Source organism: Microcebus murinus, chromosome 5 (genome assembly GCF_040939455.1).
Source record: "Microcebus murinus isolate Inina chromosome 5, M.murinus_Inina_mat1.0, whole genome shotgun sequence".
Lineage (NCBI taxonomy): Eukaryota > Metazoa > Chordata > Mammalia > Primates > Cheirogaleidae > Microcebus > Microcebus murinus.
Window position 1 is genome coordinate 3,188,695 of NC_134108.1, and position 20,309 is coordinate 3,209,003.

A 20,309-nucleotide genomic window follows, 5' to 3' on the forward strand; every position below is an offset into this window, starting at 1 on the left:
GTCTTTTTTGTAGAGTGTCATTGGATCTTTTGGGTAGATACCCAGTAATGGGATTGCTGGATCAAATGGTAGATTCACTTGTATCGCTTTAAGGTATCTCCATATTGCTTTCCACAGAGGTTGAACTAGTTTGCAGTCCCACCAGCAGTGTAGGAGTGTTCCTCTCTCTCCGCAACCACGCCAGCATTTATTGTTTGGAGATTTTTTGATAAAGGCCATTCTCACTGGAGTTAAGTGATATCTCATTGTGGTTTTGATTTGCATTTCCCTGATGATTAGAGATGTTGAGCATTTCTTCATATGTTTGTTGGCCATTCTTCTGTCTTCTTTAGAAAAATTTCTGTTCAAGTCCTTTGCCCACTTTTTAATGGGGTTATTTGATTTTTTCTTCCTAATTTTCGTGAGTTCTAAGTATATTCTAGTTATCAGTCCCTTATCGGATGCATAGGATGCAAAAATTTTCTCCCATTCTGTAGGTTGTCTGTTTACTTTCATGACTATTTCTTTGGCTGTGCAGAAGCTTTGTAGTTTGATCATGTCCCATTTATTTATTTTTGTTGCTGCTGTGATTGCCTTTGGGGACTTCTTCATAAACTCTTTGCCCAGGCCGATGTCTAGGAGAGTGTTTCCAACTTTTTCCTCTAGAGTTCTAATAGTTTCATATCTTAGGTTTAAGTCTGTTATCCAGCGTGAGTTGGTTTTTGTGAGAGGTGAAAGGTGTGGGTCCTGTTTTAGCCTTCTATAGGTGGCTATCCAGTTTTCCCAGCACCATTTATTGAAGAGGGATTCTTTTCCCCAGCGTATGTTTTTGTCTGCTTTGTCAAAGATGAGATGGCTATATGAGGATGGTTTTATATCAGGATTCTCACATCTGTTCCACTGGTCTATATTCCTGTTTTTGTGCCAATACCATATTGTTTTAATTACTACAGCTTTGTAGTATAGTTTGATATCTGGCATATTAATGCCTCCCATTTTGTTTTTGTTGCCTAGAATTGCTCTTGATATTCGGGGTCTTCTTTGGTTCCATACGAAGCGTAAAATTATTTTTTCTATATCTGTGAAGAATGCTGATGGGATTTTAATAGGTATTGCATTGAATCTGTAGATCAGTTTGGGTAGTATAGACATTTTGATGATATTGAGTCTGCCGATCCACGAGCATGGTATGGATTTCCATCTGTTTACATCCTCTGCTATTTCCTTCCTCAGTGTTTCATAGTTCTCCCTGTAGAGGTCTTTTACCTCTTTGGTTAAATATATTCCTAGGTACTTTAATTTCTTTGTTGCTATTGTGAAGGGAATTGAGTCTTTGATTTGGTTCTCAATTAGATTGTTGTTGGCATATATGAATGCCTCTGATTTCTGTGTATTAATTTTGTATCCTGAGACTTTACTAAATTCATTGATCAGTTCCAGGAGTTTCTTGGTTGAATCCTTGGGGTTTTCTAGATACAATATCATATCATCAGCAAACAGTGAAAGTTTGATCTCTTCTGCCCCTATTTGGATACCTTTGATTCCATTTTCCTGTCTGATTGCTGTAGCCAAGACTTCCAGCACTATGTTGAACAGAAGTGGAGATAGTGGGCAGCCTTGTCTGGTTCCAGTTCTAAGTGGGAATGATTTCAATCTTTCCCCATTCAGTATGATGTTGGCTATGGGTCTGTCATATATGGCTTGTATCATTTTTAGGTATGTCCCTTCTATGCCTATTTTCTTAAGTGTTCGTATCATGAAAGGGTGTTGAATTTTGTCGAAAGCTTTTTCTGCATCTATTGAAAGAATCATGTGGTCTTTGTTTTTGCTTCGGTTTATGTGGTGAATTGCATTTATAGATTTACGTATGTTGAACCATCCCTGCATCCCTGGGATGAAGCCCACTTGGTCGTGGTGGATTATTTTTTTGATAAGTGTCTGGATTCGGTTAGCTAAGATTTTGTTGAAAATTTTTGCATCTATATTCATTAGGGATATTGGTCTGTAGTTTTCTTTTTTTGTTGCATCCTTTCCTGGTTTTGGGATCAGAGTAATATTCGCTTCATAAAAGGTGTCGGGGAGGTTTCCGTTCTTCTCGATGTTGTGGAATAGTTTCTGCAAGATAGGTACTAGTTCTTCTTTATAGGTATGGTAAAATTCAGGTGTGAAGCCATCTGGACCGGGACTTTTCTTTTTAGGGAGATTTTTAATTGCTGTTTCTATTTCAGCTGTTGAGATTGGTCTGTTCAGGGAATCTATTTCTTCCTGGTTGAGCCTAGGGAGGCTGTGTGTTTCTAGAAATTTGTCCATTTCCTCCACATTTTCCAGTTTGTGTGCATAAAGATTTTTGTAGTATTCATAAATTGTATCTTGTATCTCTTTGGGATCAGTTGTGATATCTCCTTTTTTATTCCTGATGGAGCTTATTAGAGATTTCTCTTTTCTGCTTTTCATTAGCTTAGCCAATGGCGTGTCAATCTTGTTTATTTTTTCAAAGAACCAACTTTTTGTTTTATTAATCTCCTGAATAGCTTTCCTGTTTTCAATTTCGTTTAGTTCTGATTTGATCTTGTTGATTTCACTTCTTCTGCTGGGTTTGGGGTTGGTCTGTTCTTCTTTTTCCAGCTCTTTGAGTCGTTTCATTAGATTGTCTATTTGTGATCTTCTTGCCTTTTGGTTATAGGCATTTATGGAGATAAACTTTCCTCTTAGAACTGCTTTAGCTGTGTCCCAGAGGAGTTGATAACTTGTCTCTCCATTGTCATTTTCTTCATAGAAGTTTTTTATTTCCGTCTTGATTTCTTCATTTACGAAGTAATCATTTAGTAGGAGGTTGTTTAATTTCCACGTTTTTGTGTAGAAATGTGAGTTTCTGTTAGGGTTGATTTCTAGTTTTATTCCACTGTGATCTGAGAAGGTACATGGTATGATTTCTATTTTTTTAAATTTCTTGAGATTTTCTTTGTGTCCTAGGATATGGTCAATCTTAGAGAATGTCCCGTGAGCTGATGAGAAGAACGTATATTCAGTGGATTTTGGGTAGAATGTTCTGTAGATGTCTGTCAGACCCAATTGTTCTAGAGTTTTGTTTAAGTCCATTATATCTTTATTAATTTTCTGTTTGGAGGATCTGTCTCGTGCCGTCAGTGGGGTGTTGAAATCCCCGGCTATTATGGAGTTGCTATTAATCCATTTGCTTAGCTCCAGTAAGGTTTGCTTTATGAATCTGGGTGCACCTAAGTTGGGTGCATATATATTTAAAATTGTTATCTCTTCTTGTTGGACTGTGCCCTTCACCATTATATAATGACCCTCTTTGTCTTTTACTACTTTTGTTGGCTTAAAAACTAAATCGTCTGAAATTAGAACTGCCACACCAGCCTTCTTTTGGCTTCTATTTGCTTGGAATATTGATCTCCACCCTTTTATTTTTAGTCTATGTGCATCCTTGCAGGTTAAATGTGTTTCCTGAAGACAGCATATACTTGGCCTGTATTTTCTTATCCATTCAGCCAGCCTATGTCTCTTGAGTGGAGAGTTTAAGCCATTCACATTTATTGAGAGAACTGATAGGTAAGGTAGATTACTGGTCATTCTGTTGGGTTGGATGTTGTTGCTATGATTTCTGTCTTGAGCCATTGTAATATCTGGCCTTTAATATCTTTGGGTTTTGGTTGTTTTTATATTCGTGGGTTATTATTATGATGTTCCGTGCATAACGCTGTTTTAAGTACTTCTTGTAGGGCTGGTCTTGTCTTGGTGAATTCTCTGAGCCTTTGCTTGTCTGAGAATGTTTTTATTTCTCCTTCATATATGAAGCTTAGTTTTGCAGGGAATAATATTCTAGGCTGGGCATTGTTTTGTTTCAAAAGAGTGAGAATGGGGCCCCAGTCTCTCCTTGCTTGTAAAGTCTCATTAGAGAAGTCTGATGTTATTCGAATTGGCTTTCCCTTGTATGTCACTTGCTTCTTTTGTCTTACAGCTCTTAGAAGGGCCTCTTTAGTTGATACTTTGGTCAGTCTAATGACTGCATGACGTGACGTCTTCCTGTTTGCATTGAATCTCCCAGGGGTCCTCTGGGCTTCTTGAACTTGTATATCGAGCTTTTGAGCAAGGCCTGGGAAATTTTCCTCTACTATATCTTCAAACAGCTTGTCCAACCCTTGAGTGTTGTCTTCTTCCCCTTCTTGTAACCCTATGACCCTCACATTAGGTTTCTTCACATAATCCCACAGCTCTTGTAGGCTTTGCTCTTTTCTCTTGTTTTTCTGCTCTATTTCTGTGACTGATTTATTTAATTGGAGGGTGTTATCTTCAAGCTCTGAGATTCTTTCTTCTGTTTCATCTACCCTGTTCTTGAGACTTTCCACTGTATTTTGTAGTTCCTTGAATTGATTCTTCATTTCCAGGAGTTCGGCTACACTTTTCTTCAATGTGTCTATTTCTTTTCTCATATCCTGGAGATTTTTTGTGGTTTCTTGGTGTTGGTTATTGAGTTGTTGTTGCAGCTGGGTGAGTGTTCTTATGTTCCACATACGAAATTCCTCTTCTGTCATATTGGTTGCCTGATTTTGGTCGGTGTCCGTTTCTAGGGGGCTGGTGCTCCTCTTTGGGGGTGTGTTTTCCGTTTGGTTCTTCATATTTCCTGAGTTCTTTCTCTGATTTCTTCCCATGTCGATCAGTTGTTGTTTCTTTCCTTAGGTTATTGTTTGGGTATTCACACACCTTGTTTAGTTTCTGGGGCGTTAGGTGGTGCCTGTGGGTGAAATTGGACCACTCCCTGTATATTGAGTCAGTGGGTGCCGTGGACAGGCCGTGCCGCTGTTCTCAGGGCTGCTCCGGTGGTCTCAGCCTCCAGTTCTCCTCCGCAGCCTCCTCCGATAGTATATATTCTGATCAGTATTTTTCAAAACTCCTGAGATCATCAAAAACCAGGAGAATCTGAGAAACTGTCACAGCTCAAGAGGACATTTGGGAGATATCTATAGTAAGTTTTGAAATTAGAAAGTGCGAGTCTTCCAACTTTCTTCTTCTTCAAGATTGTTTTAGCTGTTCTGAGTCCCTTGTAATTCCATATACATTTTAGAATCAGCTTGTCAATTTCCACAAAAAAGTCAAAGAGGACTCTATTAGGGATTGTGTTGAATCTGAAGAGCAATTTGGAGTATTGCCATCTAAACAATGTATGAATATGAGATATTTTTTTCATTTATTTAGATCTTATTTTTTTTCACCAAGGTTTTATGATTTTCAGGGAATAACTATTGGTTTCATTTTGGTCAATTTATCCCCAAGTATTTTATTTTTTAATTCGATTATAAATGGAATTATGTTCTTAATTTTATTTTCTTATTTTTCATTGCAAATGTATTGAAATAAAATTGGCTTTTATTATATTGATAGTGTATCCTGCAGCTTGATGAACTCATTTATTAGTTCCAATAGTTTCTTGGTGTATTGTCTAAGGTTTTCCATATACAGGATCTTGTCATCTGCAATTGGAGGTAGTTTTACTCCATCTTCTCTAATCTGGATATGTTTTATTTCTTTTTTTGGATAATTTCCTTGGCTAGAACCTATAGTACAATATCGAAAAGAAATGGCAAGTGTGGGCATTCTTGTCTTGTTCTTGATCTTAGGGGAGAAGCATCTAGTAATAGTAGTGGTTCTCCTTTTCCAGTTTTTACAGAACTTTCTTCTTTTTGTTTTTTAACGTATTGACTAGGACCTAAGGAACACTGTTGAAATGAAATAGTATATCCAAAAGTGGATACATTTTCCTTACTGTGCCTACTTTTCACATTTCATTGCTGAGTATACTTGTTGTAGGTCCCCAGCAGATACAGTTTAGCAACTTAAAAACTTTTCCTTCTGGTCTTAATATTTTATGAATTTGCATCTGCTTGGGTGTTGAGTGTTAGCAAATTTCTATAAGATATTCTTAAAATGATCCAAGATTTTTCTCCTTTAATCAATTGGAATAAGAAATTATATTAATTTATTATTCAGTGTTGAACTACTCTTACCTTCCTGGTGTAAAGGCTACTTACTTGTAATGTTTTCTTTATTCCTGGATTGGTTGTTAATATTTACTTCCAAGTTTTGCATCTATGTACATAAGTAAATTGGCTCAGTAGTTCTTTTTTTCTATCCTTGGGTAGTATTGGTAATGGGTTATGCTATGTTTTAAAATGAGTTAAGAAATGTTCCATTCTTTTCTATGGACTAAAATGCTTTAAATAATATATGAATTATTTGTTTTTTTAATGTTTGATATAAATCAGCTGTAAATCACTTGGGCTTTATTAGGGGATAGACTTACAGTGCTGTTAATAAGCAGTTCTGAGTAAAGTAGGTCTTTAATACCATAACATTTGCTTACTTTTAAATTTGATTTGGTAATATTTTTATTTCTAATTTTTCTTCTGTTTCCAAGTGTAAATTGGCTTATGTTTTTCTTTTATGTAGTTTCTTTGACAGTTTTCAGTATCAGTGACATAACAGGGACTATAAAACTAACTTGAAAACTTTTGTTCTTTTCTGAATTTAAAACAGCTTAATTTGTATAGGAATTTACTTGTTGAAGATTTTTAAAGAATTGATAGTTGAAACCAATTGGGCCTGGTTGGTACCTTTTATCAGAAGACTTTTTTGACAATTTTTGAATTATCTTTATGATTCTGGTTTGATGTATACTTTTCAGCCCTTTCTAAACTCATTTTATTTTCTAGAAAAATGTCCATTTCATAAAGATTTTTAACCATGATTGACATATTTATGCCAAAATATTTATTAAGCAACTAACATGACCCTAGAAACTACAGATTCAAGTTGCACTGAATAGAATTTAATCTTTAGTGTTGCAGGATCATTTTTTTTTTTTTTGAGACAGAGCCTCACCTGTCTCCCCCCCCCCCCCACCAGGATGGGGCTAGAGTGCCGTGGCATCAGCCTAGCTCATAGCAACCTCAAACTCCTGGACTCAAGCAATCCTCCTGCCTCAGCCTCCCAAGTAGCTGGGACTACAGCCATGCACCATGATGCCTGGCTAATTTTTCTATTTTTAGTACAGACAGGGTCTCATTCTTGCTCAGGCTGGTCTGGGACTCCTGAGCGCAAGAGCTCCTCCCACCTCAGCCTCCCAGAGTGCTAGGATTACAGGCGTGAACCACCGTGCCGGCCTGCAAGATCATTCTTGCTATTTAATAATTCAGGCTCTCCTGAGTTTGTAAAGCAGTTGGATGATTCTTGTGTACTTGCCAACAGCTCAGTCCCGTCAGCCTCCCCTACCTTTGTGCTACTCGTTCTTCCTCAGATATTTCCTGAGAGTTTTAGTTTATGAATATCATATATTTTGTAAGCTAGGAGTTGGCAAACTTTTTTTAGGGGCCAGAGAGTAAAGTTTTATGCTTCATGGGTCATACTTTCTTGCAACTACTCAAGTTGGCTGTGGTAGCAGCCACAGACAATACAGACAAGAATGAAAGGTGGCTTTGTTCCAGTAAAACCTTATTTATAAAAGCAGGTAGTCAACCAACACTTACTCTAAGCCTTGTTCTGGGCATTTGGAATAATCTTGTTTGGTGGGGGGAGAAGGCAGTATCTGGTGTCATAGAACCCACAAGTCAATGGAAGTGAGAAGTATTCTGGAAGATCTGATACTGGCAATTCTCAGTACATTCGGCCCCTGCACTGTGGGCACAGACAGTGTTTGTTGAGTGAATGAATACAGTTCTGTAGTAGCAGTGAGCATAAGCATGTAGTGGGAGGATGAAGAAGGGTACTTAGTTTATTCAGATTTCTTTTTATTAAATCTGTAAGTTAGTTACACATGAGATTTTATATTTTTCTCCGGCTACAAAGTTCCTCTTGAGTAGACAATGTGATGGTTCTTTTTCCTCTGAGAATTAATTATTTTTCTCTGAGAAATAATTTTATGACTATGATCTGGATGGTTGAAGTTGCTAGAATTCAGAATATAGGTAAATAACAGTATTTATTGCATAACTGTATCCCAGCCCACTAGGAACAGTGGTATATGTTATGCATTGAAGAAATATTTATCGAAGGAAACGGATGAACAAATGAATGCTGAAACGAATGCATGGTGTTCCATTTATTTACAAACGGAAAAGCATATTTGTTATAAAGCATGGGCCATAGAAACAGCTAGTAGGAGTTTAGATACTATTAGTAGATCCACCATTTACCAGCAATGTAATAATGGGACCAGTTAAGTTACCTCTTAGTGCCTCAGCTTTCTTAATATGTAAACTGGAGATCAATTTGTTCCCTGAATTAATATTGGTATTGTGAAGATTAAGTAGATCAATGCACATAAAGTGTATCAATACATTTAGTGCATAGTAAACACTTAATAATTATGAATTATTATTAGACAGTACAAAAAATAAAATTCAGGTAATGCCAAGTATGAAAACTTTTTTTTTTTTTTTTTTTTTAGCAACTGCTATGTCACAGGCACCAAGCAGTCAGAATTAATGCTGGCCTTCGAGGCTCAGATCAGGGCCCAAGAAAGGGAAGCCTGAGAAATTCTGGAAGAGGGGCTTGGATTGTAGAAGGATTCTTGGGAATTTAGGCCAGTAGCTGCTTACCAACCCATGTAGAAGTATTTTAGTATTAAATATTTCAACCTCCAGCAATTGTATGGGTTCATATCAGCTATTTATTCTTGTTGCTATCTGCTAGAATTAGCATGTCACAGAGACTTTTATACTTGTATATATTTATTTACTTATAATGCCAATTCCTACTCAGAGTATAAAATACCTGAAATTAATATTTATTTCATTATAAATATTTCATTATAAAGTTTACTTGAAAATTCTTTGAATTTTTCATTGGCTTACTCTTGTTTTGTCATTTGTCTTCAGATATATGCAAAAAACCTGGTGAATGCCGATCGTTGTGCACTTTTCCAGGTAGACCACAAGAACAAAGAGTTATATTCAGACCTTTTTGATATTGGAGAGGAAAAGGAAGGAAAACCTGTCTTCAAGAAGACCAAAGAGATAAGGTACAGGTAGAAGTAGACTGTCCTATACTCTGATTACAGATGTGCAGGCGTTCTGTTACCCATTTTTCTGTGCCTATTCACAGGTATGCTGACAATACTTGTCATACTGTGATATCATTCCCACCAGGACCCGCCTCCTGAAGGTAGTACTTCTGGGAATGACATTGCAGTGCCAGCGAAACCGCGCCTAGGAAGCTTTAGCGTCACTCCTGGAAATGCCGTCTTCCGGAGGCGGTCCTTTTGGAAATCATGTTGGAAAAACTTACTAGTGCTCCCAGGTAGGTACAGGTACACTCCACCTGGAGTCTGCAGGTTTTCCCCTGTCTAGGAGCCAAGGTGTACTTAACCAATTTGGCCCCTTCCTCTTGCCAGCCTATGGGGCTGTCTCACAGTCCAGACAATAGTGGAAATTGATCTGGTGCATTTGATGACTTAAACACCTTCTATAACTAACCAGTTGGTTTAATCAGTCACATAGCATGCTCGTTGTATCTTGAAACTAAAACATTCTTTGTTCTGTAAGTGGCAGCTATTGTCACTTAAGTGAACAGAATGGAGTTCCCTTTGTTGATGGAGGCGTGTGGGGGCTTACTCACACCACAGTCTGGAAACCTACGAGGAGCACTGTCACAAAACTTGTAGAAATCAAGCTTAACAGTCAAAGGCTGAAATAGTTTTAGACATTTGCATTCCTTTTCCTTTATATGTCTTAACTAGTTTTCTACATAATTTCATAAAGTTCTCTGGTAATTACAACATTCCAATAAAACATTGTGCCTTATTAATTGGATTGCTGTTTATCCGTCATAAGGTGAAACTAACGTAAGGGAAACTCAAAGTGTGACCCACCACAGGGTCTCACCACTGTTTGCCACTCAGCACTTCCAGTTCTCTGTTTCTATGGTGTTAGATCCTGTATTCCATATTCATATGGCTCTGACTTGTAGGCTCTGACTGTATTGATGTTGGCTTTTTTTTTTTTAAATGGTTGTTTGTTAGATCTCAGTATATCAGCCTATATATAATCATTCTGAAAATTCATTATTTCTCTTGCTGAAGATTTGAACATTCCTTAACACTCCTGGTATTAACTTAGTTTTGAAAATAGTAACTTAAATCCATGATGCCAAGCATAGGAACAACAGGGAAATGTAGTTTGTAACTTGCAGATGTCTGGTTGATGCCAGCCATTTTTACAAGGGCACGCTTCTTAATTATGGGCTTCCACTGACCATAGATAACAAACCAGGAGATTTTGAATAAGAGTTACAGTTTAGACTACTTTTAGACCAAGACAAACAAGCATGAATCATGAAATAGATTCTGATAATCCTTGCTCATGGCAGTCTAATTCATTGTGTTCATGTTCTTCAAGCACAAGAACACCAAAAAGCAGACAACTTTGAGTTTTTTGCAATGTTTGGATCACTCGTTGATGTTTTAAAAACTCTTTTGTGTCACATTTCTTTTGAGTTTTTCTGGTAATCCTTAAGATGAAGCTTTCTTTTTCTTTTTTTTCTTTTTTTTTTTTTTGAGACAGTCTTGCTGTGTCACCCTGGTAGAGTTCAGTGGCATCATTGTAGCTCACTGTAACCTCAAACTCCTGGGTTCAAGTGATCCTTCTGCCTCAGCTTTTCTTGAATAGCTGGGACTACAGGCATACACCACCATGCCAGGCTAATTTTTAAAATTTTTTTTTCAAATTTTAGTGGAGACAGGGTTTCATATTTGCTCAGGCTGGTCTTGAACTCCTGAGCTCAAGCAATCCTCCTGCCTTGTCCTTCCAGAGTGCTAGGATTACAGGCATGAGCCACCATTCCCAGACTTTATTTCAATTATTATTATTTCCTATAATGTTAAAAATGTAATATTATAGAAATTATTTTTTAACTGTTAACAATTATAGCTATTGTGAATTGTAGACATCTTTCTGAAATAAATTTTGAAATGATTGCTTGTATGATGATAATATAGTAATGAGTAATGAAAATATTTATAAATGAGAATATATTTACAAAAGAAAAATACTGATATTAGATATCAAAAATAGATAATGCTTATATTTTGATTGTTTTAAATTTAACAAATTAGAGAAGTAAAAATACTAGAAGTTGTACATTGTGTTATTTCTGTATAGTGTGCATGTCGCAAACATCATGGTTTAGTCGTGTATGATATCTCAAGGTTCAGACATAACCTGTGAATTTGGCTGTATGTGTGATAGAAAGCACAGTGATACAGACCTGCATTCTGGTTTTTATTGTACCACTAATATTTTAGGAATGTTGGCATTTCACTGAACTCATATAGGCCTCAGTTCACACCTCACTGAGAATCTAGTAAGAAAATTTATGCTGAAGTATCTTGTAAATTATAAGGTACTATGCAAATAAGAGGAATTGTTATTGGTCAGTACAGGAGATTACTAATTAATTTTTCAATCTCATTTTGTAACCCAATTTATGATATTGTGAATTATATCTTAAAACGGTGTTCTCAGGTGATTACTATGTAATGTTTTCCTGCTTTACTTTTACATATTTTATAAGATGATTTAGAATATGTAAAAGTAAAATTAATACATATGTTTAAAATAAAACAATGCTTTTTAATTCAATATTTGGTTGTAATGAAATGTTTCAGAATTATTTTACAGCATCTGTATTTTAATTAGCATGTCGCTCTCTTTTACATGTGCAGATTTTCAATTGAGAAAGGAATCGCTGGCCAAGTAGCAAGAACAGGGGAAGTCCTGAATATTCCAGACGCCTACGCTGATCCACGCTTCAACAGGTAGGGAACGGCTTACCTCCTCCGTCCGCGGAGGCCTCTTCCAGGGAGGCCTGATTCTCCATGTCCCAACTCAAATAGTTCTTTCCTCCTTAGTTTTCTTCTTTGGCCCAACCCTATTATCAGCAGTCAGTATATTTAGATGTTTATAAAATGTTGGATTCTAAGCCATTAATGTATAATGATTTTAAAATATTATAAAAATAACTAATAGGCAGGAGTTTTAATTTATAGAGCCATTGTGGGATTTTGTTCATTGTGATGTCATGACTTTGTCCCGAGCATGTTCTCTATCACATGCTCATAGGCTGCAACATGTAGTAGCAAAGTTACACAGCTTTGAGCTTTAAATTGCAGGTCTGTCACTTATTAGCTCTTGAGTGATCTATAGTAAATTACTTAATGACTCTAAGCCCCAGTTTCCTCATCTTGAACATAGGTTTGATGGTGCCTATTTTGTCTTTTTTTAAGATTACAGATAATATTCATAAAAGGTCTAGAAACTTTACATGACACAAAGTAGGACCTAAGTAATTTGTGGCTTTTGGATGGATATTATTAAAATTGAATATTAGGATGGCTTATAAAGATTTTTTATTTTGTTTTGACTTTTTTTTGAGAACTAGAAACCAAATTATATAATCTGTTTTTAATAAATCTCTAGATATTAAAAGTCTCAAGATTGATGTTATGACTGAGGGAGTAATAGTTCAGATGTTTTAACAACAATGTTTAGTTAATTTAAAAATTTAGTTTAAGAGACAAATAACATAAGCAATAGGAAGTTTTTTCAAGTATATGGTCAATTAATATCAAATATGTACAAGTCATATAAAAACATAGCTATATTCTAATAATATATTCTATTAATAAATTAGGAGTATACTAAAAATCTTTTTTTTCAAAAAACAAATTTTTCATTTCATTGCTTAAATATTAAAAATACTTATATAACCTTATATAAAACCTTTATAATTTATGGGTTAGAATATTAAGAAAATGAAAAGGGAAGTGACAGATTGAGAGAAAATAATTGCAAAATATATATAATATCTGACAAAATATTTGTATCTAGAATTTATAAAATACTTTTCTAACATAATAATGAGATAACCCAATTTAATAAAAAGGGCAGAAGATTTTAACAGACACTTCACAAAACAAGATATATGAATGACCATTAAACACGTGAAAAGATGTTCAATGTGAGAGGAATGTGAATTTAAATGACAGTGAGACTTCACTACACACCGGCTTGAATGGTTGCAGTTTTAAAAGATTGGCATCAGCAAGGATTGGCATGGATGTGGAGAAAATGGTACTCTCGTACTTTGCTGGTGGGAATGTATAATGGTACAACCACTTGGGAAAACAGTTTTGCAATTTCTTAAAAAATTAAACATACACTTACTGTATTGTCCATTAATCAGCTCTACTTCTGGGTATTACCCCAAGAAAAGTGAAAACATATGGCCATACAATGACTTGTATATAAATCTTCAAAGCAGCATCATTCATAATTGCCAACAACTGGCTATTAACAAATGACATTGTCCATTAAATGGTGAATGAATAAACAAAATGTGGTATATTCATTCAATAGCTCTAATTACTCAGCAGTAAAAAGGACTGACCCTCGCTGCATCCACTACATGGTTGAATGTCAAAAACATCATGCTAAATGCCAAATGAGAGAAGCCAGGCACTGAAGACGACCGTATTACTGACGACCATTAGTCACATTACTGTTTCTGTGGAACTTGGTTGTGTTTTCAAAATGAATTTCCTCAAATTAGGAGTCAGTAAACCTTTTCTATTAAAGACCAGATAGCAAATATTTTTGGCTTCACAGACCACAGGTCGTGGTCACAGGTCCTTAGCTCTGCCTTGTGGGGTAATGGCAGCCTCAGACAATCTGTAAATGGATGGTATGGCCGTATTCCGTGAAAGCTTTATTTGTTAAACCGGAGCAGGCTGGTTTGGCCCATAGGGTGTAGTTTGCAAACCCCCTGCTCTAAATTTTTAAGGTTATAACTCCCATTTAAGTTGGTTTAGCAAGTTATATCTCTCATGAATATAACCAACTTCAAAGGAACATACCATTTTACCAAATATATTTGTCTTCTGAATTCACACTGTTTGTCTGTTTGCTTAATAATGCTGGATACTTAAAACCAGATGATAAGTTGAAAGCCTCCCAGAGACTATCCTAGAAACTCTTATAAACAAAAGAACAAATTGGTTAGAATGTTTTACCTTATGCCTGGATTTAGAAGCTAGTGGTGCCATTACAGTCACATGTAATAGAAGCATATAAATTGCAAAACTGAGTTGAGATTTATGATTGAATGTGTCATTTATTTTCTTCTGCCTGCTTTGTGCTTTATTGTTTGGTTCTTCACCTTCCCACAGAGAAGTAGACTTGTACACAGGCTATACCACCCGGAATATCCTGTGCATGCCCATCGTGAGCCGAGGAAGCGTGATAGGTGTGGTGCAGATGGTGAACAAAATCAGTGGCAGTGCCTTCTCTAAAACAGATGAAAACAACTTCAAAATGTTTGCTGTCTTTTGTGCGTTAGCCTTACACTGTGCTAATGTAAGTACAGTTTTCTAAATAACTTTTTTGTTTACTACTCAATATTAATTTAAAACCTTTTAGTTAAAGTAGCTTAAGTGTTTTTTTTCCATTTATATATTTTTTACAAACCAGGAACTGATTCCTAGTTGTACATATTTTGTACATTAAGGATATCCTTAAAATGCCTTGGAAGGAAAAAAAAACAACTACTTATATTTTGTATTCATTTCAAGGTGTGAATTTGTTAAAAAGAAAAATGAAATTAATGTAAGAGTAAAATGCTCAATTATCAGGCTTATGTTTCACAATATCCACTGAACTAAATAAGGAAAATGTTATCTAAATCCTTACTCTTTATCATATGTGCTGTATTTGAGATTTTTACACAGAAAAGATAGTAACAGCTCATATTTTCACACTGACTGGGAAAGTTTTGATTGTGAAGAAGAGTGAGGCACCGTTGAGTGCATGTGTGAGACACCTTATGGGTGTTAACTCACCCAGTCCTAGTAACAGTCCTGCCCTGTTCACTGAAGAATTAAATGAACTTCAATTTGTATTTTGAAGTCTCACTTTGAAATACAAGAATTTATCATCTTCCTTTAAAATTGTCATATTTTTCTATAAACTCTACTGATTTTTTAATGACATTACTAGAATTCTGAAATTATGGAAAATTTTAGTCCGGTAACCTTTTTATAAAGCTAAACCAACATAAATGGGAGTTACCACCTTAAGAGAAATTGCTTTTCAGAAATAGGACTGAGTTCCTTAGAAGCAACCATATAACTGATAGAAACAGTCAAGAAACGACTAGGAATAAAAATTGCAAAAAATTACATTCTGGTGACTAAGGGTTAAGCAACTTTAATTCCCTTAGTGCTACTTAGTAACAGGACCCATCCTCTCTCCTCCCATTGGCATCATGCCCTCCTGTGGGACTCGTGCTGTTACTCAGCTCATCAGAAATAAACTAGCGCAGCTGTTAAACACTTTTGCTTTGAACATTTTCTGTATCTATGTATTTTTTATAGATAAAGATGTTAACAGCTATGCTTATCTCATTTGATTCAAAAGTTGCAAAGAGTGTAATTTCTGGTATATTCTGAATATTCACCATTTTGTCATTTTTAAATGGAGCCCATGGAATCTAAGTGCTATAGAAACTTGGTACCTGTCATAGGCCGTTAAAAATACAATAACATGATCCTTGGATTGGAAAATTTAGTGGTGGTCTTTGTTCTCACTGAACGTGTATTTCTGTGATCCTACAAATTCTTCTTTAATGTAATATATTTTGTGCTTTAAAGCATTTTGTTAATTATCTTAACCTAATATTCTAAAACAAACGTGTATAATAAGTGTTAAAAATTAATTTTGGACTGTAGTGATATTATATATTAGTAGTAGTATATATGTGATCAAAACAACATATTATAAAATTTTGATAAATATCAAAAGTGAAAATGTTATTGAAAGTTATTTTTTATGAGGTAGCTGTGGCTTAAAACATTTGTTAATATACCTGTTCATGATTTTGCTTTTAGTTAGAATGAAACAAGTTTTAGCATAAATTTTATACTTTTTATTTTGAAATAATTTCAGACAAAATACAAACTGGTAAAATAATATAAAGAATTCCCTTATATCTTTATCCATATTCCCCAAACACTAACATATTTACCATTTTTGCTTTGACATACTCTTTCTCCCTGTTTCTTTCTTTCTTACATAGATATTATCTTTTTCTGATCTATTCGAGAGTATGTTTCCGACATTGTATCTCATAACTCCTGAAATGTTCAGTTTATATTTTCTAAAAACAAGCACATCATCTTATTTTTCCACTGCATCCAGAAATTAACATTGGTACTGTATTGGTTTTCTAGGGCTGTTGTAATAAACACCACAGACTGGGTGGCTTAAATAACATAAAATTATTTTCTCACTATTCTGGAGGCTGGACGTCCAAGGTCAGGGTGTCTACGCTTTCCTCGAGGCCTCTCTGGCTTGGATTTTCCTGTGTCCGTGTCCTAATCTCCTTTTCTTATAAAGGCCCAAGTCATATTTGAGCTAGGGCTCACACATGAGACCTCATTTGACCTTAGGTACCTCTTTACAAGCCTGGTCTCTAGCTACAGTCACATTCTGAGGTTCTGAGGGTTAAGGCTTCAACGTGTGAATTTTGTGGGGACACAGTCTGGCCCCTCACAGGTACTGTGCTGTCATTTAACCTTCAGACCTCTTTTTTTTTTTTTTTTTTTTTTTGAGACAGAGTCTCGCTTTGTTGCCCAGGCTAGAGTGAGTGCCGTGGCGTCAGCCTAGCTCACAGCAACCTCAAACTCCTGGGCTCGAGTGATCCTTCTGCCTCAGCCTCCCGGGTAGCTGGGACTACAGGCATGCGCCACCATGCCCGGCTAATTTTTTTTTTTTTTATATACATATGAGTTGGCCAATTAATTTCTTTCTATTTATAGTAGAGACGGGGTCTCGCTCTTGCTCAGGCTGGTTTTGAACTCCTGACCTTGAGCAATCCGCCCGCCTCGGCCTCCCAAGAGCTAGGATTACAGGCGTGAGCCACAGCGCCCGGCCAACCTTCAGACCTCTTTAGTCCCCTTTAATCTCATTCATTAGTCTTTCTTTGTCTTTCACGACCTGGTGTTTTCGAAGCACATATCTCTGTTATTTTGTAGAATATTTATTAATTAGGAGTTGTGTGATGTTTCCTCATGACTATCTCAAGATTATAATTTTGACGTGAGCTCACAGAATGGCTTGGTCGCAGTGCACCCTGTTAGTAGACAGGTGTTCCACCGCTGGTGACGTTAACTTTCTTCACTTTGACGGTGGCGTCTGCAGGTTTCTCTAGAAAATTTTCCCCCATTTTTCTCGCTAATTTATTTGGAAGAGTATTTATACATTAACCTCTAGATGCACTCATTCATTCTCATTCTCTCTCTTTCTCTCTCTCTTCCCCCCTCTCTCCCTCCCCACCTCCGCTACTGACACCTCCAGTCCAACACTACATGGTGCCTTCTAGCTGCCTCTTTTCCACCTTTGAAACTGTTTTTGTGACTGAGAAATTTGGCTCCCACCATTCAGAATCTATGTGATTCCAACTTATCCCTTTTATTTTTAAGGAGGCTGTAAAAATTGCTTCCATTAATAAATAGACTGGAGCAGAAAAGGTTTTATTAGAGCGATTTCTATGAATTCCACCTGAGCTAAGATGCCAAAAAGTATGGATAGTTCTGTTCACCAAAAATTATTTTAGTAATCTATCATTGGAAATTTATTTAGGTCCACCTTCAATATTTTATTAAAATTTTGAAAACTATTATTAGACCTCATCATCAGCAATATTTTGTATTGCCTCTTTAAGAGATATTTCTATTACATCAATTTGAGAGCAGGGCTATTTTGAAATGGGACATGGGGAAAAGTCATTTTTAGGTAGGGATATGTGTGAAAGTAAGACTATGAAAATTTGTCATCTTAAGATCTATCCATTTGTTCATGTATCCCTTGAAAAATTGCTGTGTATTTCTAAAAATACATTTCAGTTTAAATGTAACTGAGTTATTTGAGGAACTAGACCAGTGGGTTCAAAAACTTTACTAATCTAATTGTTCTATCATAAAATCTGGATTCAATCATGATTAAAATCAAGACAAAAAAAATACTGCTTCTGAAAAATCATGAATAAGTTAACAGGCATTCCATTTTATATTGATTATTTAAATAATTTATTTAGGCTAAACTTTTAGTAAAATTACTGGAATTAGTTTATATTGCAAATGATTGTAACTTTCTAAACACTTGGAATCTCACCACAAGGGTAGCTATTCTCCAGCAGTGACAAGTAGTGTGTGCACCAGCAGCCATGTTAAGTCATCCCTGTCACTGGGTCTAGGAGGGCAGCCATCCCCAACCTTTTGGGCACTAGGGACCTGTTTCATAGAAGACAGTTTTTCCATGGAGGTGGGGAAGGGAGGGACAGAGCTCAGGGAGGTGGAGCTTAAATATTGATGCAAGTGATGGGGTGCGCCTGTAAATACAGATGAAGCTTCCCTTGCTCGCAGCTCACCTCCTGCTGCAAGAAGTGGTCCAAAGCCTGGAAGAAGAGGTAGTTGGTTGGTGCAAGGTCTGGTGAATATGGTGGATGACAGAGTTTCCAAGCCCAGCATGTGTAGTTTGAGCAGTGGTGTTTGTGCAGCCTGTGGTCTTGTTAGAGGATTGGCCTGTCTCTGTTGACCAATCTGAGCTGCTTAATCACAGGCATCCTCATCATTTCATCCAATTGGTTGTAGTAGACATTCCTTGTCATCGACTGACCACTTCTCATGAAGCTGTAGTGGATATTACCAGTACTGGATCACCAGACAGTCGCCATTAGCTTTTTTGATGACTATTTGGTTTCTGACTCTGTTTCAGCTCTTCATCTTTATCCAACCATTGTGCCCAACACTTGCGATTATTAAAAAGAACCCAATTTTCATCACGCATAACAATATGGTGCAGAAATAGCTTGCCTTTATGTCAGGAGAGCAAAGACAGGCAAGCTCCAAGACGATTTCTCTGCTGACGCTCATTTATTTAATTCATGCAGTACCCATCTATCCAGCTGGTTTACCTGGCAGATTTGTTTGAAATGGTTTAATATTGTTGCAATAGTAATGTAAAACCTTGCTCTTAATTCATGCCTAGGTTGAAATGGAGTCACTTCCACTGCAGCTTTCAGCTCATCATTACCCACTTTGGTCTCAGATTGCCCACATGGCTCATTTTCAAGATTAATATCACCAGAATGGAACCTCTCAAGCCATTGATGTACTGTGCATTCATTAACCACATCCTTCCGAAATACTTCATTGATATTTCAAGCTGTCTGCAGTGCATTGGTTCCACAACAGAACTCATATTCGAAAATAACACGAATTTTTTACTTATCCATGGCTTCACAAAAGTTGCTCCAAAAAAAAAAAAAATCTGAACGATAGTCACAAGCCAAAACATGCCTTTGAAAGACTGAGGATGTACATTCACAATAAAAATAAAACAAGAAGTGTCATACTAAAATGTCAGAGATATCAACGGTCAAACTTAGTGCTTAGGAAATCAGATATTTCATACTTTTTAACCTAATAGCTATCTGGGTATCCTCCAACCCAGTCAAATTGACACATAAAACTAACCATCACAGAGGATGTGGTCAATTTGGGCAGAAATGGGGGAAAATTTCAGAGAAACTTTCATAGATAAACTAATATAGATGATAAAGATAGGATTAGTAGAAATAACAGATTTATATAATAGTTTTATAGAAAGTTTAACATTTGTGATATATTTCAAAAGAGAATTATGTAAGTTAAATTTAAAATAATAGATTATGAACTGACTGTTGAGAACACTTAAGAATATTGCATATTCCCAAGAAAAGTTTTCTGAGAAATAACTAAAATACATCTTATTATTTTTTTATAATGGCAGTAGTTCATAAAATACATCTTATTTTTAGTGGATTGAGTTATAGAGCTATCTCCTAAAATTTAACTGTCTCCTTGTTAATATTTACATGATATTGCATAAACACATATATACACACAAATCCTTTTTCCTCATAATGGCTTTAATTTGAATACTCTTAGATACTAATGAATAGCAATTCTTAGACTGAATCTTTTGATATGAAAAATAAAAGTTTAATACTTCTCCAAGTCTATAAGTATATAAGATAACTAATCTCAACTTAATTCTATTTTATTTTTGGTTCTAATGCTACAAAGTTTATAACTGATATGCTCATTTATTCCACAGATAGGAACTGAGGCACTTATAAATGTAAGGTACTGTTCTGCACACAGATTAAGAATTTAATAGGCCCTAACATGCAAGTGGTTTCATGCCCTACATTTATGTACT

General features: G+C 35.9%; 1 protein-coding gene across 4 annotated transcripts in view; it reads left to right on the top strand.

Moving 5' to 3' along the window:
- PDE10A (phosphodiesterase 10A) overlaps positions 1-20,309 on the top strand; it is a 546,467-nt gene that overhangs the window by 444,862 nt on the left and 81,296 nt on the right. For all 4 annotated transcript variants that reach the window (XM_012776792.3, XM_012776797.3, XM_012776793.3 and 1 more), the window contains 3 exons: positions 8,874-9,016; positions 11,717-11,809; positions 14,219-14,405. In XM_012776792.3, the coding sequence (XP_012632246.1) occupies positions 8,874-9,016; positions 11,717-11,809; positions 14,219-14,405 (423 nt within the window). The remainder of the gene's footprint in view (positions 1-8,873; positions 9,017-11,716; positions 11,810-14,218; positions 14,406-20,309) is intronic.